At 42.5% G+C, this 24,724-nt stretch overlaps 2 protein-coding genes across 9 annotated transcripts in view; one reads left to right on the forward strand and one right to left on the reverse strand.

Moving 5' to 3' along the window:
• Positions 1-2,908: 2,908 nt before the first annotated feature.
• USP7 (ubiquitin specific peptidase 7) overlaps positions 2,909-24,724 on the reverse strand; it is a 207,065-nt gene continuing 185,249 nt past the window's right edge. For 6 of the 8 annotated variants that reach the window (XM_085891982.1, XM_085891988.1, XM_085891983.1 and 3 more), the window contains 7 exons: positions 19,578-19,678; positions 7,334-7,433; positions 6,115-6,234; positions 5,521-5,592; positions 5,232-5,322; positions 4,948-5,046; positions 2,909-4,773 (listed from right to left, as the gene is read on the reverse strand). In XM_085891982.1, the coding sequence (XP_085748108.1) occupies positions 4,667-4,773; positions 4,948-5,046; positions 5,232-5,322; positions 5,521-5,592; positions 6,115-6,234; positions 7,334-7,433; positions 19,578-19,678 (690 nt within the window). In that variant the 3' untranslated portion in view covers positions 2,909-4,666. The remainder of the gene's footprint in view (positions 4,774-4,947; positions 5,047-5,231; positions 5,323-5,520; positions 5,593-6,114; positions 6,235-7,333; positions 7,434-19,577; positions 19,679-24,724) is intronic. The other 2 variants (XM_085891986.1, XM_085891987.1) reach the window with 1 other exon arrangement.
• LOC147021714 (uncharacterized) lies at positions 11,426-14,144 on the forward strand. The gene is given in 2 exon segments (XM_085893520.1): positions 11,426-12,119; positions 12,121-14,144. Coding segments are annotated over 2 exon segments (2,712 nt in total). The 5' UTR covers positions 11,426-11,431.

Genomic DNA, 24,724 nt, shown 5'->3' on the forward strand with positions numbered 1-24,724 from the left:
GGTATGCAGAGCAAATGGTCACATCGATCACACAGGAGGTGGTGGATTTACTTTTAGCGTTTGGGCCTCTCTTGCATAAACACACCTGGGAATCTCAGAAATTGCATGGGGAGTCCACCTAGTACGTCACCTGGCTGTTGCGTCAGGACTAACCCCCCACCCCAACCTCCTTCCCCCACCTCTTTTCTTCACGTGGCCACATTTGCATTGTTTGGGAATTTACTTATTACATGCATTTAGCGGTACGCTTGATGACTTCTGATTGTGTTTACTTGCAATGACAATGACCGATTATTTTCTGCTGTGATCTGAAATGTTGTTTGGCGTAATGTAATTGGTTTACATGAGTGTGTTGGTTGATCCGTGAATGTGCTAATAGTTCATAATGCATGAGTGACGTGATGCATGCGTTGATTGGCTGTCCAGCTTGGCCCACCCCCACCTTTGGGTATTTGGGATGTTGTGGTTCTGTTCATCACTCTTGAGAAAGGTTAACGGATGCATGGTGCGTCCACATGTTGTTGAACGAAACTGTTGTCAAGTGTTTGTTCAATTAAAGATTAAAGAATCGACCATGGAATCCGTTGGAATATTATGTATGTATGTATGTATGTATGTATGTATGTATATATATATATATATATATGTATGTATGTATGTATGTATGTATGTATGTATGTATGTATATATATATATATATATATATGTATGTATGTATGTATGTATGTATGTATGTGTGTGTGTGTGTGTGTGTGTGTGTGTGTGTGTGTGTGTGTGTGTGTGTGTGTGTGTGTGTGTGGTTGTGTGTGTGTGTGTGTGTGTGTGTGTGTGTGTGTGTGTGTGTGTTACGGATTTGGAAACCTTGTGCACACAAACAGCCAGAGTCCCTGTAGTGCAGTTATTTCGATAAGTATGTGTATAGTTAGAATCCATCCCCTATGTCTAATGGGAATTTCGTGTGTGCGCTGTGAGTTATTTTTTTTAGTTAGGTTTTTTACATCTACAACAACAACAACAGCGACACCGACTCGCACTCAACCCAATTGCAATTGCCCACGTGTTTTTGGCTGAGGACGTGGGCGGAGCCTCCGTCGCTTTGGATCGAGGCTCTGCTCCAAGGAGGAGCATGGAGCGTTTCCTCTCGCCAATGAGGAAAGGAGGAGCATAGAGCGTTTCCTCAAGCCAATGAGCGAAGGGCGAGCATCGCACCCGCGCCCCAGCCAATCAGGGGGGCTGACCACCTCAGGGGTGGCCCCGCCCAGCCAGAGGGAGTGTTCGGCCCGACCAATGAAGGGAGGCCACGAGTCGCCCGACAACCCCTCGTCCAATCCGGAGGCGAGTCCCTCAGAGTGGTGCCCCCGACCCACGGGGGAGGGGGAGGATAAAAGGAAGTGGCGAGCCATGGAAAAAAAGCAAGCAAGCAAGGTTCGCCTCGTCGCAATCAAGCAAGGTTCGCCTCGTCGAAAGCAAGCAAGGTTCGCCTCGTCGAAAGCAAGCAAGGTTCGCCTCGTCGAAAGCAAGCAAGGTTCGCCTCGTCGAAAGCAAGCAAGGTTCGCCTCGTCGAAAGCAAGCAAGGTTCGCCTCGTCGAAAGCAAGCAAGGTTCACCTCGTCAAAAGCAAGCAAGGTTCGCCTCGTCGAAAGCAAGCAAGGTTCGCCTCGTCGAAAGCAAGCAAGGTTCGCCTCGTCGAAAGCAAGCAAGGTTCGCCTCGTCGAAAGCAAGCAAGGTTCGCCTCGTCGAAAGCAAGCAGGGTTCGCCTCGTCGAGAGAAAGAAGGTTCGCCTCGTCAAAAGCAAGCAAGGTTCTCCTCTTCGAAAGCAGGAAGGTTCGCCTCGTCAAAAGCAAGAAGGTTCGCCCCGTCGTAAAGGAGAAAGAGAGGAAGCCTCGTCTTGCCTGCCTGCATTCTCATCTGGTCCGTGCCCATGCTGGCTGGTGTCCGTGGTGCCGTTCTTGGTCCCTGGTGCTGCGTTGTTGGCAGTGGGCTTGAGTCCCACCACCGGACAAGCTCGAGCAGACCGCACGAGGTGGGCAGGTGCAAATATAAGCCGCAGCCTCCATTTCTTTGGGTGTGTGTGTGTGGCGCCAGTCTGTATAAGTAGAAATTGTTGTGTTTTTAATTGTACATGGTTTGCATTTCTTTTATTCGTGATAACTCTGCTCTTTTTGTGCTCCCCCTCCCCGATTATTGTTATAAATAAACCCCTGTTAAATGTACCAGCTCCTTTTCTGTGCTTTCTCCCATTGGCTTAGCATGGTGCGTATTGAGAATTAGTGAGGCCGTTCGTGCCGTAAATTGTTCATTTGGTCCGGCGCGGCTTTGGTAGCTTCTGCTCGGTTACGCCGGATCCGAGTCGGTGATAGCGACTCGGTTTGGACAAAGTCGGTCAAGGGTGTGGTTTTCCCCGGTAGTTGGACGACGCGGGTACTTCGGTAGATTGAAATTTGGCAATTAACCCTACCCCACGCCGTCCAAATATTGGCGACTACGGTCCGCTAAGGGACCGGTAACCATTCGGACTTATCCGAGTCACGATCTAAATTCCGGGTGTTCGGTGAGAGATGACTCCACTGCTCCACCTCGTGGTCGTTTATCACCACCGAACCCCGGCCCACAACAAATGTGTATATATATATATATATATATATATATATATATATATATATACATATATATATATATATATATATATATATATACATATATATATATATATATATATATATATATATATATATATATATATATCCTTTGCATTTTGCTGAAGGGTAAAACTCAGGACAAAAACCATGAGAAAACGGTGAAGGGTGAAAGCAACCAAGCTAAAAAGTGCTGGGGGAAGGTTGGAGGGGGTAAGAGCGGATATAAACGAAAAGCTGTACAATGGTAGTGCAAAGAATGCGTCAAACGTGTTACTTTTTGTTGTGCTAATTTTATTTTCTTAAAAACGTGTTTCACATACAATTTGCAGCAGGAAATGCAAAATACAGTAAAACAAACATTGCTAAAGTATTCATCGCACTGAAACATTGAGAGTGAAACAAACAGCCACGCCCTCCAAACGCAATTATTTTCATAAAAACAAAAAAGGGGAAATCCAAACGCAACAAATGAAAAATATACACCCAAGTGTTTCCGCACCCACTTTTATACCAAAGCAAATATCAGGGAAAGAAAAACAAACAAACAAACAAACGAAAAAAAATACGACTTCCATTTCCTTCTTTTTTAAAATGTTGCTCCATCACAGTAATGGTACTTGGGTTTGCACCTGATGCCTGCCTGTCCTCTTCCTCTTTCCACCCCACCCCCCAAGAAAGAAGTTGTTAAATAATCTATCGGTGTTTAAACAAAGCAGGAACCGTTGGTAGAGGTGACCAGCTCGAACTATAACATGCTTGCACAAACGGAGAAATTTCATTTTATTGGGTGATAAAGGTAAAACATTTTAAAATTATTGGTTTTCAATTGACATTCACTTATTTGCAGCTGAACAAAGCAAAAAAGATGAGCAATGTGTGGGCACAAGAAACCCTTACGACGTGAAGTTTCCAAATTGAAGGTTTGCTGTACTGTACGAAAGAGACGACCATAAACCCAATCTTTTATTTTTCTTCCCTGCATAATCAAATATTCCACTCGTCGTCAGTATGTACTTTTAAAGCCAAGACTGCAGCAGACAGTATATGGAGCAAGTTTGGAACTTCAATTTACAAGTGGCAATTAATATCAATTAATGTATAATTACCCTCATTCACACCCTGGTGCCGACAGAATATGTACAGCTGGAGGCTTTTTAACTGCTACCTCTTATAATAAAACTACTGTATATATCAGATAGCTGTGAAGGAACAAAAGGAACTATTGTATGACTTGCACAGCTTATAAATAAATAGAGCGTCATGAAGGTAGCGCTGTATGCAAAGGCAACAAATGCTTTTTCACCCTCCTCCCCCTCTACCCTCCTCACCCCCCCCCAACCCCACCCTTTCTCCACTTTCCCTGTCAAATACAGACAACAACTGGAAGCTCATTGGTTTAATAAAGCCAAAACGGGAAGAAGGCAAAACCAAAAATAAAATAAAATAATAATACAATTTTATTGTTCTAACTTGCAGGATGGGGTAACGCCCCAACTACATGTCTGCAAATACCAGGGAACCAGCCACCGTCGGTGTACATACAACACAGCAGCGTCACCGGCGCAATGTCTGCACCTTGTTGGGTGGCTGGAAGCAGAACATTTACTATTCCTACAAAAACTGCTTGTGTGAGGCCAAAAATAAAAATTCGGGAACAAAGCTTTGTCATTGTGGTGGGTGGTTGTGTATGGACAGCCAGGAGGGAGGCCTGTACAATGCATCGGAAGTCTTTCAGTCCGGCTATTTTCCACGTCGAGGTTTCTCCTTTCACCAAGACGTATACAACATTGAGAACGGCGAATTCTAGCACCGCCTGAACATCGAAGAGCGTGGCGGAATGTCGAGGGTGTGGTAGTTACGGTGGGAAAAGGAAGCAGGGGTGTGAAGGGTGGATGAGATGGACCTCCATCTTGCAAACTGACAGGTGAATAGCTTCTAGGAAATAGGCAGAGGAGCAGCAGTGGTGTAGACACGGTGCAGGGTGCAGCTCACGGCCCACTCATGCCCAAGAGGTGAAGACAAGTTGGCCTAATTGTGAATTTTGATTGCCTTCTCCAAGTAAGGGTAGCGGCTGCGTTTTGGTGCCTTGTTGAAGTGGTCAAGGCCAAGCCAAGGCCTTGTCTGCACCATACCGCCTGTGTCAAAACAGGACAGGATGTTGGAAGTCAGAAGATGAAGGAATGGCAGAACATCAGCACAAATGTATATTTTCTAATTGGCAGACAAGGTACAAATCAACATGCAAACTACAATTTGAACCTGGGATCCCAGCATCATGAACTAAGATGGAAACCCCAAAACAGACCAACCTAAATATTCACCCACAAAGGCAAGACATGACGGTCCCCTCAAAGTACTGGGCAATTCACTGAAGGTGCATTTGCTGACTAATGATGCATTATCTTTTCCTACAAGGAAGTGAAGAGAAAATTTTTCATATTAATAAGATAGTCATTCTGTTTTTGAAATGCGAGTTTAGTATCCTTTAAAACATAAGAAGAAACAAAGATAGGAAGGCCATAAAAAAACAAAGCATTTTGTATACAAGATGATTCCAACAGAATGATGTTTTCAACAACATAAAGAAAAGTACCTGGCTGTGGCTCAAAATCTTTAAGATCCACAATGTACTCATCTTCTTTGATGTACTGAGGCCGGCCCATCATTACAATGGTGAATTTGAACTGTGGCAGGGCAAAGGCAATGTCAGCCGATGATCCACGGCTTCCACCAGGCAAATCGAAAGCCAAGAGCCCTCCGCATAAGATGAAAACCCCTTTGTTAATCCCAGTGCTGCTAATCTCACGTCATGGTGATATACACATCATCTGGTTCAATGAAAGCAAAGTCTTCCCACAAGAGCAAAGCAGAAACTTGCAAACCTTTTCAAATTCTTTGTCAGGCACATTGAACATCATCTGGATTCGTCTCGCCACTTCCCTGAACGGCTCGTCCTGAAAATGACAGGCGAATGAGGATGATAAACCTTAAGCGTTTCAAAATCATGTGCAATGGTGTGTGTCGTTTGCGTTATAGTATGGGGTAACGTTTTCCCACAATAATTTGTCATCATATTTCATACCCTGTGCAGTGCACCAGAACATCCCATCATCTGGCCGTGACTAGTCACAGTCAAAGCCAAGTAAAGGAGGGTTTGTGCATCTGCATTACCTGGTGCTGATATTCCCACGAGATGAGTGGAAATCTCAGTGCTGGGACCATTAATGTATTTGTGCATTTAAAGGAGGCCTTGTGGCATTCAAAACCCCTCACCATCCTATAGAATTACATCATTTTAAAGTACAAAATTGACATGGTGGAAGAGGATAAACCTTCAAAAATAAAAAGGTATGCTGGAAGGGAATTCCAACCACAGGCTTGCTCCATGCAATTGCTGCAGCTGAGACTTTCTTACCGCTCAATGTGCAGCCTTTCATGAGGCTGCCGAGTAAATGCGACTGATTACAGCGGCATACCTGGCACATTCTCAGGAGGAAAGGAATTCCGAATGTTCCAAAAACTTCCTTGTGAAAATGTGCAACAGGGACCAACATTTCCTGGTCTTTGTCCATTTCAACTTGGTCAAGAGGAACTTCCTGAAAAAGAAACGAACGACTTCAGTTCCAACAGACAAAACTCCAAACTTAGCAATTTCCAATAAGTGTCGCATGAAAGCATCACAATTATATTGTAACAAGAATGACTGCACTGTGGTCACCACCTGCGACAAAATCTGGTAACGGGCTGATTGGGAAACGCACATTTAAAGCGCGATTAAAATATTAAACAGACACCTCTCATCCATGTCAGCCCCCGCCACAGTTATATCAGACCAAGCTGATTTGTCATACGGTCACGGATTGTTTAAGCCCAATATGGGGCCGTTCAAAAATTACGTAATGCTATGTTTTTAGGGAGGCGCGTACTGTGCGTGCTGACGGGCTCGATTAAACCTTACCAATAATTTATATTCCACAATGATTCGACTTTTCTGGGTCCCTCATCATGAGTAACACTCGACCCCCAAAAAGCCAATGGAAATCTGATGTAACAAACCCAGGCAGTGTTTAATCAGCAGAGGCCGACAGGCCTGATTATATTTTTGGCCCACTGGAAAACGAAGATGGCGGCCATATTTTGGCTGGGTGCCGTGGTGGGTGGAGTCAAGAAAAAAATGTGGGTAGGGTCAGGCAGCTGTCTGACCAATGAGAGTAGATGGAAAAAAAAATCGACCTCCAAAAAGAAACAACCACACGGAGCTCTTATAAACCTGCCACACGTTGCAGGTAAAAATTAGAGGAGTTCCACATCGATTTAAAAGCAGAAATGCCATCTACATATTATATATGCAAGGACATGCTGGAAAGAACAGCAGAAAAAGGGGAAAGTAAAGGGGTTTGTCAGCAGGTTTTGAACAAAAAAACAAAAAAGCGTTTTTAAGGAGATGGAGAAGATGAAGGGGGAGGGGGAGGGGTCTCAAAATTCACTCTTTTTGCGTACATAATATGTACATTGCCCCCGAATGAATGCCCTACCACAGAAAGATGCGACTATATTGTGTTTTTTTTCCAGCTGTGCAATCCTGTCACTAAATAGGAAAACATAAACCAATGTAACCGCAGTTCGCAATCACAATTGAAACCTCAGAAACAGGAGACGCAATTGAAGGAATGCCTGCACCACATTCGAACCTACTTCTATTCTGTAGGTTCGGCTCGTCGCAGAATTAAGGCATTCCAAAAGTTCATCTTCTTGACGAATCCCGATAATCTTGTAGCTCACGATTTCCAACAACCTGCGGAGAAGGCAGAATGATGACTGGATTTTAAGGATGACCATTTCAGCTCTAATTCTCCTATGCAGGATTTTGAAGGCAGCGAGGGGCATAAGGATGGAAATTGCGAGCGTTCCAACGAGACCGACATCCAAGCCAGGTTTCTCTCAGGGGTCAAATTACCATGCTCAAATTCGGTCAAAAAACAGCTTGGTCAAATTACCACTGAAACGTCCAGAAGAAGTTCTGCGTAAATAACATAAACGATGTTTTTGAAAGAACTTCAAATATTTCCTTGCTCTTTTAAATTGTGCTTCACAGTTATTGGATCTAAAACCTACGTCGTCGTGTTGTTGATATTAAGTTCTGGAGGAGTAACAATTGCATACAGAGGAAAGGCGATACATTTTCTCCAATCAGAATGTATTAAGAAACAGGATTTATCAAGGTTTAAAAATTAATGCCAAAAAATGTGAGCGACGAGGGGAGTTCAAAAAAAAATCTGGGTATGAAATACAAGTCTGAGACACACACACACACACACACACACACACACACACACACACACACACACACACACACACACACACACACACACACACACACACACACACACACACACACACACACACACACACACACACACACACACACACACACACACACACGTTTATATTTCATTTTTCAATGTCGTTTCCCATTACTTAAATGCAGTTGCTACATTTGTCCTTCAAACTGTCGATGTCAGTAAATTATAAGTTTTCCAAAAGCTCCTTTATTCACGGCTTGATTACTTCAGTCAGTTTATCATGTCTGTGTAAAGTCCGGCACGCAGATGAGACTTCAATTATCAAAACAGAAAGTCATTAGGGTCCAAGTCTGGCCTATATGGGTGGCGGGCAGTCCATCCAGTTGCTTGAGGCCACAGTCACGAATGCCAGTGTGTGTAGCATGGGCTTTGTACACAGGAACGTAATCGTAAAGGAGCAGCGCACACCTTTGCTGAACATTCCTCAGCATACCTTGATGGTCTGCCACAAATTTTGCAGTAGGTTGCCATAAAAGTCCCCTGCGATTGTGGTTTTGTGAAGCATATTGTGAATCAATAGGATTCCCTTGGCATCCCAGAAAATTGAGGCTGTGATCTAGCCAGCTGAGAGCTGGGTGAGAAATTTTTGAGTTGCGGTGACCTTTTGTGGACTCCAATTTAATTTCTGGATCCCAGTGGTGAAGTCACATTTTGTCACCACCTTCCAGATGAACAATTAAATCTGTTGTAAGTGTCAAACTGTTTGAGAAGCTCAGAACATGATTCTATCCATTGCTGCCAATTTTCGGGAACCCAATTGTGAAGTCTTTGAACATAGCCCAATTGTTTGTGAGTGACAGTGAAAATGCTGTGTTGACAAATCCCAAGTTTCATGGATATTTTAGCAACCTCAGTACAGTGATCCTCCATAATGATTGTGTTGTGTACGATAGGTCATGTGTTGCTCGCTTCTGGCAGCCATCCTGATATGGGCAATGTCCATGCTTAAAGTCAACCGCCTATTTGGTGACAAGAATATGAGGAAGTTTCTTCGCCATGCATAGTTACCACGCATTAATGTACTGTATTTCTTTGGAGCTGGTGCATTCTTTGCAACCCCCCCCCCCCACAAAATTTTTTTGATGACACCTCGATGTTCAATTTTACTTTGACCCACAATTGTCTGACACAAGAACTTCGTGGAATGTACTTGGAAGCATTATCGCAATCTTACTATCATGGAGCAAACGTGGATGTCACTGAAACTCCAAAATTGACATGTGGTGGAAATAATGGTAGCCGGTATTACAAATCATCTTCCATTATCTTGTGATCTGGAGTATGATATGCTGTGATCAATTACTATTCTTTCAAAAATGGCAAAAATTATAAAGTGCATTTTCAAGTCAACACCACAGCACATTGCCCACCCAGGGTGGGACGAGTGCCCACTCATATAAAAAACACAACTAATGGCATGTAACAAGTATAATACACGGAGGTATATAATGACAAAAAAACCCAAAAACATGGCTTTAAGCTGAAAACGAATCCCTTTATTTGAAAAGGTTATCTCTGGATCCAAGCTAACAGGTCCCGCTATGGCAGGTGTCTATTAATCACAGGGAAACGAATTTCCCACAATGAACTCCATTTTTTATTGAGAGAAGCCTTCGTAACATTCATATGGGTATTGATTTATAAATGATTATATGAATGAATGATCATTTTTCCACCACAGTTTGTAGGACAAACCATGAGCAGTAAAAAAAAAAAAAAATTTCAAAAACATTTTTAGCTTGTCATTGCATCTTTACCATTAGGGCAGAATCTCATGGACCCAAACCATCGCACTCTGTCTCCACATTATCTCCTCATACCCGCTGCAGTCTTTACTCTGCATCTTTAAAAATTCAGGTGGAGAAAGTAGTGTCAAACATCGAGGAGCCAAAATGGCATCAATGCCTTTGTTCTCAAATCCTGCTTTTCTGCACTAACTTCTCCATTGTCTGCCCTCTTCAGCCATCCTTCTCCATGAGTCACCTTCAATCTGCCTGTAAGACCACCAACAGCCTGATCCCTGTCCACAACTTGGATGGCATGCAGACTGGTTAAAACTATGGACATGCTGCTGCTCATCTCTCAGCAATGGGCTGAGGCCGTAAATCTCAAACAAGAGATCAGGACAATCTCCATATCTCAGGCAGAGTTTGGCATCCTGTTCTGTTTGCTGAACTTTCTGCCTGGGGCACACAAGGCCAAAATTATACATAGCTTTCTGACTTCCTCCAATTGCACAGTCAATGTGTTGATATCAATGATTCCTTCTCTTTTCATAGTGGAGGCGGGAATCCCTCAAAGGCAGTCTTATTCCTCATCGACATCAATCAACTATATGATGCTCTGGAATGGAAAACCCGCTTTTCCTTTGTGCGGATGACATCACAACGTGTCATCTAGTACCCTATCCCACAGAGACTGACATCACTGCCGATGTGGAATTCACTCAATGTTGGCCTACGAAATGGAACTGGTTTTTCAATCCCATAAAATCTCACTCTCGCTCTGGAAGGATAGTCAAGCCAACCCACCTATCTATTTTCATCACTGGAAGAGGTTTACTCTCTTGAACTTATAGGCCTGATCACCATCAGCCATGACCTATCCTGGGCTGCCCATATTTCAAAGCTGGCCACCAAAACCAGCCAGCATGGGAATCTTCTGCTGTTCCAAATAATTCCTTGAAAAATCAGAACTACTTACAGTGCCTTCAGAAAGTATTCGCACCCTAGTCCGGGAGAATCTGACCGAGACCCCTTATCGCCTGTAAAAGTATTTTTCTCTTCTGATTCCTATTCTATAAGGTATTTATGATTTATTCTGGGTGGGTGTGGTGATCTCACCTTTGGGCAAATTTTTTTACTGACTTTTTTTCAAAATGGCTGCCACCGAATATGATGTTTTACTAATTTCATACACATCCCGTGATATAGTGCGTGATAATTGTTGGTATCCACTGGTTGAACAATATATATATATATATATATATATATATATATATATATATATATATATATATATATATATATATTGCCTACTGATTAGTAAATATGTTATTTGTCTTATTTAACATTGCTAAGTTAATTTTTTCTATCCCAAATGGCACATAATCAGCAGTTTTCACATGTTTTTCTTAGCACAGTTTATGAGCGGTATGGTAATTCAATGAATCTACATCAATAGTTCTATTGATTTCATGATTATTCTTAAATTTATTTCAGGTGATATTGGAAATACATCCCTTTCCTTTGGTGATAAATGACACTTCAACTATAATCAAATTATTTCATTATTTCATTCAGAATTCATCAATACATCATGAAGTGGATCAGAGACAGCGGATACTATAATACTATATATATATGTTAATTTGTTGATGGATAGATTAGATTTGTTGGTGGTTCTCTTTTCAGGTGATGGTCAGTGAATGATGGATGCAGATTCAGCAAACTGTATATTCAAGGATAAATACAACTGTGATGATCAACCCTGCATCCAGAACAAGGGGCTAAGTCGCGTCCATTCCATTATTTCTGCTAGTCTAGCATACGAGGACGATCTCCATATTGCCTTGACACAGAAGCTCTCTGAAACGAAGGATCTTACCATTAATTATCACAAGAATTGTGTGTCGAGATACACGTCAAAGTCTAACACTAAACATGGCAAGAAATCTACAGAAGTTCGCCTTGCTCCTCCAAAGAGGTTACGTCACTCCTTTGCTCCATTTGATTTCTTCACACGGTGCCTGTACTGCAGTGATAATTGTGTCCTTGAAAAGGATCGCAAACATCCTGACAGGTGGAAACCTGCTTACTTGTGCAGATCAACCTTGTCCAAGAGAGGTGAAGAGATGGTGTCATACAAGCATAACATTTTGGACAAATGTTCAGAGCGTGATGATCAGTGGGCTCAAGATGTGAGTCTCCTCATTGATGGCGCTGTCAGCGATCTACATGCAGCTGAGGCTTGCTACCATCAGTACTGTATGGCTACTTTCTTTAATAACAGATCATACCCCGGACATAATAATGTTGCAATCAACCCATCAACCCCTGGCAATGATACGAATCAGAACCAGCAAGCTCTTGCTAGCACCGTAGATGCATTGTCAAATGAAAAGGACAAGCTCTGGAATTCCATTGAAGTGTTTGAAATGTACCAATGTCATGGTGGAAATGAATTATCCCGTGCACAGCTGGTCAGTAAAGTGTCATTTTGGCAGTGATTTGGAAGCAATTTGGCAGCATTTTGGCAGTGAAATTCTAGTCCTATCATCACCTGGTTATGCACACATACTTGCATTTCACAGCCAAGCTGCGAGACTTTTGAAAGCTGTAAAAGATACCGGTGACCAAGAAGACATCAAACCCAGTGTAGCAAAGGTAGTTAAGCAAATCACACAGGAGTGTAAGTGCATCGACATGACTAAATCACACTACAATCTAAATGTGGACAACAGTACAGTTCAGGAAGCGACTTCAGAGACCTTGATGGATCTACTGGCTGGAATCTCACCCAGACTGAAGAATACAATGCCAGCACTATTAATTGGCAACGTTGTTACTTCTGCAGTTCGAGCCCAACCCACCGATCTACAAGTATCTCTTGGAGTTCTCTTCAGAGATTCTAAAAGTCAGCTTGGTTACCTCAATGATTATGGAGTAACTTGTAGCTATGATGAAGTGTGCCTCTTTAAGCAATCATCTGCTGTTGCTGCTTCAAGGTATCATGAGTCTCATGGTATTGCTAATCACCAGGATGGACTCATACAAGTCATTGCTGACAATTTCGACACCGATATTCATTCGCCAAATGGGAAATTGTCTACCCATTCACGAGCTATGATCGTAAATCAACCCTCCAGAAACAATGAGATAGAGGAAGACACCGTACCACGACTCTCCCACAAGCACAAGCATATCGATATGGATGATGACGATAAAGACGAGAGCAACTTAGCTTCACACTATGTGGGTGACAAGAAACCTTCCATGCCTGACATCCCATTGTCAGTTCATCCTGAATGTCCTGATCTAACCAGAAATGAAGCCGCTTCAGTGAATCGAGCTATGGATTTAGACTACAAGTTCATCACAGACGTCATCAGGTTACCTGACTGCCCGGAGTATAATGGCTACAATTCCAGGATCTGTAGGGAACAGGGACATACTGAACAGGCGAATACAAAAGTCAACTTCTTACCTCTCATAGACAGTCCTCCAGCCAGCTCCTCAACTATGATGGCTGCAGTAATCAAGGCAAAAGCTGTTACAGAAAAGACCGGACAGACTTTTGTGGTGTTCACTGCTGATCAACAGCTATATAAAGTAGCTGTCCACTTGTCATGGGAGAATCCAGCCATATTTAGTAATGTGTATCAACGTCTGGGCGGTATGCATCTACTCATGAGCTATGTGGGGTGTATCGGTAGTGTTATGGCTGAGAGTGGTATTGTGCAGGTACTTGAATCCACATTCGCTGGAGTCCTGAAAATGCTCAGTGGAAAAAAGTATCCTGACAATGTGCGAGCACTCAGGCTACTGACCGAAGAACTACTCCAGCCAGTATTCACAACTCACAGCAGCTTGACCAGCATGGCTGGCTTGATGAAGATATTTGGTGATATCTCCAAAGAATCACGTACAGCCAGGCTCTGGGTTACATGCCTCATAAATCCAGTATTCACAGTAATGAAATACGTACGAGCTGAACGGGAAGGTGATTGGTCACTCCATCTAGCTACAGTACGTGAGATGGTTCCACTGTTCTTTGCTGCAGACCACTTCAATTATGCCAGATATGGGTTATATTACTTGCGCACCAAGGAGAAGCTGCCCAAAGAAGTGGCATATCACTTCCTTAAAGGTGAACATGTAATCTTCAATGGCATCTGGTCCGACATGGCCAGAGAAACTACGTATATGCGCTATGGAAAAGGCAAGAGTGGAATCGTTGGACTGCCCCTGAAGCCAGAGAGAATCAAAACATGGGCCCACAGCCTAACTGCCTGCAACAAAGTCATCATGTCTCTCGACTCCATGAGATCACAAACCAGTCACACACAATTCTCAGAAAAACATAAGGAGGAAAAGCAAGTCCCGAATCGCTTTGGACTCCAAGGACAGAACCAGCTTACATGAGAAGCTGGAAACCTGCATGAATCCCTTCGATGAGAGTCTGCATCCCCAGGATCTGGTGAATATAGTTAGCGGCAAGGTTGTGTCTGGCGCCACTGTTAATGTTGACAACGCCGATCACTTGGGTCTGAATCAGATGAAGGCATTTGAGGAAACGTGGCCAGATGGATTCTACCTGCCGCTGCAGAAATGTGTAAAGACCATGGCAGTGTCAAAGAAACACATCAAGCTCGGAGACCAAAAGGTATATGACACAGAACTGATTTACGCCAGGGCTATGCGTCTTCAGAACAGTCTGCGTGATTATGATGCTGGGAATTTGATGTCTTACGAACTCTCGCCTTACCCTCCAGCTATGTTTGAAAGAAATGGACACTTGACTGGAAATTATTACCATCTCTTTGTCAATTAATAATTCATATCTTTAATACAGATACAATGAAGGAAGTGTCAAAGAGTCTACCAGGAATGCCCGCAGTAACAAAGGGTGTAGAGTTTACACTCTTCTCACTACCACCTGGCTCCCTCCACAAAGTTTGCTGTTGTCTGTGTCGTCAAACAAGAAGCAGCTGATTGAGCTTATGACGAATGATCTGATGACCCACAGAGACACGGTCCGTGGAACACTAATCATCACTGCCACTCATCCGGTCCCTATCCAGATACAATCGAGCGTTCTAACTCAAAGAATGGACCTGATGATTACACATGAAAAGGCAGACACCATGATCATTCGACAAATCATTCAAGCTGACGTGCCGCAAGTCCGAGTTGTAGCTGATGTCACTGATGTCTTCACTCTTCTCTGTCACTTTGTCGTCCAAGGTGATATCAAAGGACAGGTAATGATGATATCTCCCATCAAAGGTCGAATAATGATCGATATTAATGCAATTGTCAACAAAAGGCGTCCTATCATGAGCAATATTCTTGCTGCACATGGGCTTACTGGTTGCGATACTGTCGCCACGTACCATGGAATTGGCAAAGGAACTGCCATCAAGGTTCTCAACAAGAAGCAGATCAACCTGGACAAGATTGGCAATGTTGCCTGTCCTTTCCCTGAGGTTATCGATCAGGCAACCAAATTCCTCTTGTGTTGTTACGGTCGCGAGGAATGTATAACCATGACAGAAACTCGCCAAAATGTTCGGTCATCAAGACTAACCCATAGCATTGGAGGATCGCCCAAACTGCAGACTCTTCCACCGACTACTGAAGCAGCCAACGAAAACATCGCCCGAGTGCACTTCCAAGTCGCTACATGGCAACATGCCAAACACACCGACCCACCACAATTAGATCCTTCAAAATTTGGGTGGCAAAAGGAAGGGACATCTCTAAGTCCAGTAACTGTTCCAAACGACACCAGTCTGGTGCCTCAAGAGTTGTTGAAACTCCTCAAATGCTCCTGCGGAAGTGATTCTCCATGCCAAACAAAGAGATGCGGTTGCAGCAGTGCCAATATTGCATGTACTGAGTTCTGTGCGTGCTCTGGTGGCGAAAGTTGTTTCAACGAGAAAACCATCGAATGTCTGCAAGCACAGAATGAATCTGATAGCGATGAAAGCGATGATGAGCAAATACTCTAAACGTGTTCATTTGTGTCGGTGTACATATCAAATGATACTTGATTGAATGATTAGTCTATACATTTCTGGTTCTGTTTTTTTTTTCCGTTTTTATTATTTGTATTTCTGTTGTATCATTGTATTGTATGGCATGGGTATAAAAATTCTGAGTCAACGAAATTTACTATCAGTATTACATATGCGACAGGGTCATAAATATAACTACATGCCAGTCAATTGGAATGAGGTGATGCAATATGTATGCACAAATGTTATCGCTTATAACTTAAAATAGAGTGATTGTAACATTTTAATTGCACACGACAATTATATAATGATAGTATTATATAATGTGATACTAATACTTTCAGTTTCTCAAGCAGTAAATATTGTCATATTTTTAGTTGCCATGTGAAACGTAATATGTATAAGTCGGAAAATGCTGAGTCAGCAAATTGATTATATCTAGTTATATATATTAAATGCATAAATATGATGATACATATGTGTTTTATCATGTTTATTGTGACCTGATTCATTTTATGGACAAATTTAATTGATAATATCAGAGACGTTTGAAAAATCACTTGAAAATATTATTCGCTTTTACCACAGGAGGGGACATCAAAAAAAGTCATGAATATTTAAAATTGCCCAAGGGTGACATCACCACACCCACCTGGGGTTGTTTACTGGGACCCTATACAATAATAATCAGAAGAGAAAAAAACTTTTACAGACATTTTGGGGTTGGCGGATTTTAATCTCTTATTCTGCCGGACTACCCCAAGACTTTTGTTACATTTTGGTGTGTTCCAGCCTGAATTTAAAATGGATTAAATTTAAATTTTTTGTCATCGATCTACAAAAAATACCCCATGTATGACAAAGTGAAAACATGTTTTCAGAAATTCTCACAAATTAATTACAGATGAAAAGCTGAAATGTCTTGCGTCAATAAGTATTGAATCCCTCTACTATGACACTCCAACTTGAGCTCAGGTGCATCTAATTTCCTTTTATCATCCTTAAGATGTCTCCACAATTTCATTTGAGTCCACCTGTGGCCAATTCAATTGATGGGACATGATTTAGAAAGAAACGCACCTTTTTACACAAGGTCCCACAGTTGACTGCATGTCAGAGCAGAAACTCTCCCATCAAGTCCATAAAATTGTCCATAGAACTCGGAGATAGAATTGTGAGGAGGCATAGATCTGAGAAAGGATATAAAACAATTTCGAGTGTTGAAAATTCCCAAGAGCACAGTGAGCTACATCATTAGGAAATGGAAAGAATATGGAACTACCCAGACTTTGTAGAGCTGGCTGTCTAACCAAACTGAGCAAGAAGGACCTTGGTCAGGGAGGTGACCAATAACCCAATGACCACTCTGACAGAACAACAGAGTTCCTTGGGTGAGATGGGAGAACCTGCTGGAAGGACAATAATCTCTACAGCACTTCACAAATCTAAGCTTTATGGGAGAGTCGCCAGACGGAAGCCAATCCTGACAAAAAAACACGTCACAGCACACCTGGAGTTTACAAAAAGGCACGTGAAAGACAGAGTATGAGGTAAAATATTCTGTGGTCGGATGAGACAAAAATTGAACTCTTTGGCCTGAATCCAAAATGCAATGTCTGGCAGAAACCGAGCACGGCTAATCACCACCCTAACACCATCCTTACCATGAAGCATAGTGGCAGCAGCATCATGCTGTGGGGATGCTTTTCAATGGCATGGACTGGGAGACATGTAAGGATAGAGGGAACGATGAATGGAGCTAAATACAGGCAAATCCTTGAAGAGAACCTGCTTCAGAGTGAAAAAGACCTTTGACAGTGGCGAAGATTTACGTTCCAACAGGACAATGACCCCAAGCATATAGCCAAAGGAACACTGGAATGACTTCAGAACAAGAACGTGAAAGTCCTTGAGTGGCCCAACCAAAGCCCAGACTTGAATCCCATTGAGAATCTGTGGAAAGACTTGAAGATTGCTGTTCACTGATGCACCCCACCCAACTTGACAGAGCTTCCGCAAATCTGAAAGGAAAAATTACCCCCGTGTGGGGGTGACGGTCATCTCTATAATACCACAAGTTCTCAATGTTCAGTTATGACAGAAGACTACTACGCAGTTCTACTGTGCAGCTCGACTGCGCAGTTTGGTTAAAGATGACTCAGCATTTTGGCGCGTGCACGAAATTATATTTTGAAAATAAATGCCGACGTTTACATTTCGGGTTTTGAAACTTTTGCACCTTCGGCGGAAAATGTATAAATATAAAAGGCTAAAAATGTGTTTTATATTTATATTTCATTTCTCCTTCCTTCCTTATTTGCGAATCGCATCGGCGTTTTTGGCCATCTTCCAGATCACGTTACGATCAAATGGGAAGGAATTTCAAAAATCTGTCTGGTTAGATACAAGATAATATTTTTTACTATCATAATCAATAAACAGTTGCCGAATATCTTGTAGAATGGCAGACGAGATAGGTTTTGAAAATGGCGATTTTTATAACTTACGTGACCTTGACCCTGACCTTGAACCCGGACAAAAGTTATATCGTTGTGCAACACTCATCGACCTCTACCCACATACTAAGTTTCATCAAGATCGGAAAGAAAGATTGCTGACGGACGTACGGACGGACATTTGCTCCGGCTTTATTAGGTCATCTTGGTAGAGATGACCTAAAAATGGGAGAAAATCCCCAAATCCAGAAGTGCAAAGCTGATACAGACATACCCAAGAAGACTCGAAGATGTAATCGCTGCCAAAGGTGCTGATAGAAAGTATTGTCTCAGAGGATGAACACTGGTTGATGCAACACAATTCAACTTTTCATTAATTTGTAAAAAAAAGTTTTCACGTTGTCATTATGGGGTATTTTGTGTACATCGGTGGTGACAAAAAAAAAAAAAATTGATAATTTTAAATTCAGGCTGTAACACAACAAAATGTGACAAAAGTTGAGGGGTGTGGATACTTTCTGAAGGCACTCACTGTACATACGAAAAGGCCTTTGGTCTGAACTCGATGTACTCTTGCTGTCCCCTATGGGCTGACGCCCCAGCATCACATCTACCTCTCCGAGAATTGGTTGCATCTAAAGATCTTAATATTGTTGATATTTACTGTGATGAGGCTGAAGTACAAGGTTTGTTGCTCTTACATCACATACAGACATCACCATGGCCTGTCTTAATTTATTTAAAAAAATGCCACTTCTCTGGTCTCGCTCTCTCTGCTTTCCAATGCTCCCTGGCCCCTCCAAAGGATTCATTCAATAATCCTCTCCCAGCAGTAACATCTCCATTGAGACAACTTTGTGCTTATGTGTATCCAAAGCCTCTTTTACAGCACAACCTTTTCTTGTTCTGGAACAGCTTAAGGCTTCCCTTCTCTCACCTTGCACAATAATACCAGTGAAGTGTCCCTGGCAATTGAAAGAGTTTGCTGCACCAGTAACATTATCACACTCCTCGTCTTCGAACACCAAAATAGACTAAGTGGATGTAGTGAAGGTCCCGTTTTGGCTATTTCAAGAATGTGTTACTGGTTCTTTGAGTAGAAGAGAATAAATAAGCTGAAGTGATGTCAAGTTCAGGGAATTAAAAGGTATTCATTTGCGTCCGTACAAAGCTCGTGTGAGTACATTGACATTAGTGCCAATATGGAAGGCAAGATGATGAACAAGCTATGGATTTGCTATCTATTACATTTCACATCTTCTGCATACAATTATTTCAAATAAATTCCATGAGTTTGCATCGTCATATTCCACAAAATTAGTTATCCAAAGATTCACAATGGGGAAGGAATAGAAGCCACTACCCGCATGGAGAGAGCACACCTGAGTTTCCCCGAACCATTTTCTGACAGTGTAACTGTTTTCTTGCATTCTTCAAGAAGATCATGTACACAGCCATGCTTGTCTGGATAAAGTGTGATCTCCTGCAACATTCAAACATTTTATCCACACACCAGTGAGAAATTATATCAGCAAAGCTATTTCCAAGACCTGACTGAAAAGTTCAATGGAAACCGATTATGCTCACGAGTAATTTCAAATGAAGGGGTGCGGGGGGGGGGGTGGGAGGGAGAGATTAAAATTCGTATTATTACATCTTCAGTACATAATTTACGAACCAACTAAAACATAAATAACTGGATGGTCTTCAAAGAATACCCTGCACAGTCTTGAGAAGAACACAGTGCACTTCTTTGAGGCAGCAAATTTGTAATTGCATCTCTCTCTACACTTCTGAGATAAACGTGTACAAATTAAAGTTTGAAAAGTCTGCTCCAGAGTACATTCATAAGCCTTTACAAAGTAGCTTTTATTCTAGTTTGAGTGCTTTCATAACGACTGAGGCTGATAAAGAAGAGATAATAAACTGATTTTGAACGTGAGGAAGTGACAGTCTCTGGGCATAAGGCTTTGTTTCATTCACCATGTAAGTTCTGAGGGGCTGGCGTCATCCAAGTAATATGCGCTATATCAATTGGTCATGTAACATGGGGTAAAGTTTTAATTTCCTCCTTTGAACGGTTTTCGTTGAATGCTCTTAACAAAATGCATACACGGACGTACGTACACGACTGATTGCTTAACCCTACTCTTCACTTCACGTGTGTTGGGGGTAATAACCCCTTTTAGATTCTAAATTTTCACCAATTACAAGACAAGATAAAGGATTAATGGTCGAGATTGCATTGCACGTAGTTGCATGAAGTAAAAAATAGCTGTGAGTGGGAGGATGTCCAGCTGGGACATTGTAAGTAATGGGATACCTCGTGGATGACGACAGGGACCACGATTATTCATAATTTAAACCAATGATTTGGATGGTGGGGTTGTGTCGGCTTTGCGAACTTGCAGATGACGAAGCTTGGACATAAGGTAGATGGCAGAGAGAGAAGGGTGATCCGCTTCAGGAAAGTCAAAATACTTTAATAGATTGGGCAAAAGATTGGCAGATGCAGTTTAACATAAGGAAATGTAAGGAACTTAGGATTGGTGGGAACAATTGAAAATAGGGGCAACATAATGCAAGGGACAATCTTGGAGTGCGTCACACAGGACAAGGATCTCATCTGGGGGGTGATAATAGATACGGAAGGTAGACGGACAGCACAGAGACAAGGAGCTGTCAGTAAAGCAAACAGAGTTTTACGTTGTACTCATCAGGGGGATAAATTATTATAAACAAAAGAGGTAGTGTTAACACTGCATAGGAATTTAGTAAGGCCTCCTCTTGAATATTATGTGCAGTTTTGGTCACCACATCTGAGGAAAGACACAAGTGTCACAGAGGGTACAGCGTAGAGCTACTTGATTGATTCCAGGGCTAGCTTGATTAAGCTAGGATGAACAGCTGAAGGAGACAGGACTTCATACATTTGAAAGGAGGTGGTTACAATGGGATATGATAGAAATGTTAAGGACAATGAAGGGTAGAGACAAAATAAGTGCAGAAGAGATTTTCAGCAGAATGGACGGTGACAGGACCAAGGGCTATACCCTGAAAGTAAATCAGAGGAGAGTTAAGAAGGTAGTAAGGTAAGGTTCTTTTAGTCAGAGAGTAGTTAATTCATGGAATGGTCTCCCGAGAAAGGTATTGGCAGCAAAAAGAGGAAAGAGCTATAAATTGGAATTAGATAGGTACCTAGATATATTGAAGATGGAGGAGTACAGGGATATCGTTTGGCTTGGAGGTAGCTTGTGTCTGGATGGGTGATGGTTTCTGTGGTTGGTATAGCGCAGGCATGATGGGCCAAAGTTCCTTGTATATCCTTGAGTATAAGACACTGGATGTGGTCAGTTGCAGGTCGTGAAATGGAGCTAATGTGCGTCAAATTACAACTTTTCTCCGAAAAGGAACCATGTGAGCCAGGATTTGAACATCAAAACTACTTTCAAATACATTTACAATCTTGCTCGATTTTTTCAACACTTATTCTGCCCAGATTTGTTAATAATTTTGATTCAACTATAAAGGAGATAAAATATAAAGAGGATAGAGATAGCAAATGCTTTCATCAATATTCGGTAACATGCTTGGCAAACAAGCTCGTGCCTGAAAGCACAGGGCCGCAAATGTTGAGGCAGGTAACATTTTATGAACCGAGAATGTCGGGGTCCGTAATTCAGTTTTGATAAAATGATGATTTGAATGATTGTGAAAAAAACCCCGGAAGTTTAATGCTATTGAAGTAGTCCAGAAGCAGTCCCAAACACGTTCCTGAAAAATGCTGTGAATGATAGGGTCCACGAATGTCGGGGCATTGATTTAAAAAAAAATTTTTTTTTTAAAGTTGATCTAGGCTTGTGGAAGAGCGATTGCACAGAACAAATCAGGACAACATAACAAAGGGAACGGAAGGAGAAAGGGGAAACACCAACAGCAGGGCGGAGGGAGAAAGTAGATGGAGATGGACAACCAAGGGATGCAGGTGACGATGAAGGATAAAGGAGAACACGCAAAGGGTCGACAATACTGTCAGAACTCGCTATTCACGGATTCGCAATTTGCAGACCACGTGTATTCACGGGTCACAAAGTGTGACCTGCTTCAACATTCGCGCTTCGCGTATTCACAGTTTTTTTTTTATGCTTCAGGACTGGTCTCCTATATCAACTTGGAAAATTGGAAATCAGCCAACATCACAGAGTTCCATTAAAAAAGGTGCAAAAACGGATCTTCTTAACTACAGCTCACTTAGCTTACTGTACTTCCAATAATCAGCAAAGTTTGGGAATCCATCATCGCAGTTGACAAAAAATAATTCCTTTTCTCCAACAGCTTCATCTCGATCAGTGGTTTTCAAACTTTTTTTAGTGGTGACCCAATTTCAGAACCTCTCTACATCGCGCGACCCATAAGATTCAAAACCCAATTCATAATATATAAGATAAGATTTCATATGACACAAGAACATTTACTGTTTACTTTATTCACCATCGTCATGTTTTCATAGACGAGTAAACGGAGAATAGCCGACAGTATCCAAATAGTATAGTTGAATGTTTCAGAAGTTTAGTCCGAATGACATTTCGATATATCAGTGAGAAGGATGAGCCTGTTTTTCAGAAACCAACTTCTCTATTCGTGGAGAAGTAGATGACAATGCCTGGATCATGTCATGCTCCATTTCTAGGCGATTTCTGTACTTTGTTTTAATCACCACCATGGTGGAGAACGACTGCTCACAAAAGTATGATGAAGGATATGGTATGAGAACCTTAATGGCGCACCATGACAGGGTCGGGTACGACGGCAGCATTTTGCACCAGAATGTCGACAACTAATTCGTCCGTGCAAGAGCCTGCGCTCGTGAATCCTACTGGAGCTGCACAAGCTCTTCCTGTGCTGTATCATATTCATCAGCAATCGAGTCCGGTGAAGCCGTGAAAGGGTCACGAACCACAGAAAAGGACTGCACACCCAGCTCAGGGAAATCGTGCTGGAACTGTTCAATGAGCGACTGAAGGTGATGTGCTATCTCCCCAGAAAGACTGTCAAGCTCAGTATCATCGTACTGGCAGGTCGTTAGATGCTCCACCAGACGGGGGAAAAGGCTGAAGCGCTTAACAGCTGCTTTGTCTGCCAGTAATTTTAGAGTTGCCAGAAATACGCTCATTTTGTCGTGAAAAATCATGAGGTTGGCGTCTTTGCCTTGGAGGGAGCGGTTGAGGACATTGAGACGTTCAAAGATGTCAACGAGATAGCACAGTTCTGACAGCCAAGAGTCCGACTCAAGCAACGCGACCCATGCCGTTTTCCCTTGTGTGCGTAGGAACTCCTTCAGTTCATCTTTGAGCTCGTAAACGCGTAGAAGAAGGTTTCCACGAGATAACCATCTGACTTGAGTGTAGAATAGTCAATTCTTATGGTCGGCATCCATCTCCTGGCAGAATAGCCTGAATAACCTAGTGTTGAGGGCGCTCAATTTGATGTGATTCACCATTTTTACGACTTCTGAGAGCACGCTCTGCAAGGTTTCTGGCAAAGTACGAGAGGCGAGCGCTTCTCGGTGAATCATGCAGTCTACCATGGAGGTCTTAGGAGCCACCTCAAGCAATTTAGCCTTGAATCCAGAACGCACTCCTAACATTGCTGGCACGCCGTCTGTTGTAGAACCGAGCAACTTTCCGAAGTCCAGATTATGGTCACGATAAAACTGCTCTACTTTCCCAAAAATGTCCTCCCCTTTGGAGATGGCCTCCAATGGTTTGATGAGCAGAGGCTCATCGACAAAGTCATCAGCCTTGATGAAGCAGACCCAGACGATGAGTTGTGCGTACGATGCGTTATCAGTGGACTCGTCCAACTGTATGGCGTGCCACAGCGATTCCTTGATCTTCTGTATGACCTGAGACGTTACGTCCAGACTCATATCTTCAATTCTGCATTGGATGGTGTTGTCAGAGAGGGGTATAACTGCCAGTTTCTTTGCCGCTTCCTCCCCAACCATCAGAGATACCATGTCCTTCGTACATGGCAGCACGAATTCTTCCGCAATGGAGTGAGGCTTCTTAGTCTTGGCAACATGGAGCGACACTCGATACGAGGCCTCGAATGCCCGAGAATTGGTCTGATGGCATGGTCTGATGGATTCTGATTGACTGCAAGAAGTTTCTTCTCAAAGAACGCTCTCTCCTTATCCTGATAAGGTGCATGTTTTGTAGTCAAATGCCTCTGCAACTTGTTTTGTTTCATAGACTCCGTAGAAAGCACTTTGAAACAAATCACACACTGAGGCCTCTGTGCCCCACTTTTATCCACCATGTAGTAAAATCCAAGGTCCAGAAATTTATCCTGGTAAGAACGTTCTCGAGATTTGCTGGTGGCCGGTGCTGCCATCACAAATAAGGTCTCGAGTCGTATGTGGAGACGTGAATAGACATTACTGATAGAGTCAGAGTCTGAGTCTGAGAGGCCGTGGATCAAACCACTAATTTCCCGCCAAAATGAACCGCCCTTCAGCGAGCCTGCG

This window comes from Eptatretus burgeri, chromosome 8 (genome assembly GCF_056783735.1).
Source record: "Eptatretus burgeri isolate ZD-2024b chromosome 8, Ebu_testis_v1, whole genome shotgun sequence".
Taxonomy (NCBI): Eukaryota; Metazoa; Chordata; class Myxini; order Myxiniformes; family Myxinidae; genus Eptatretus; species Eptatretus burgeri.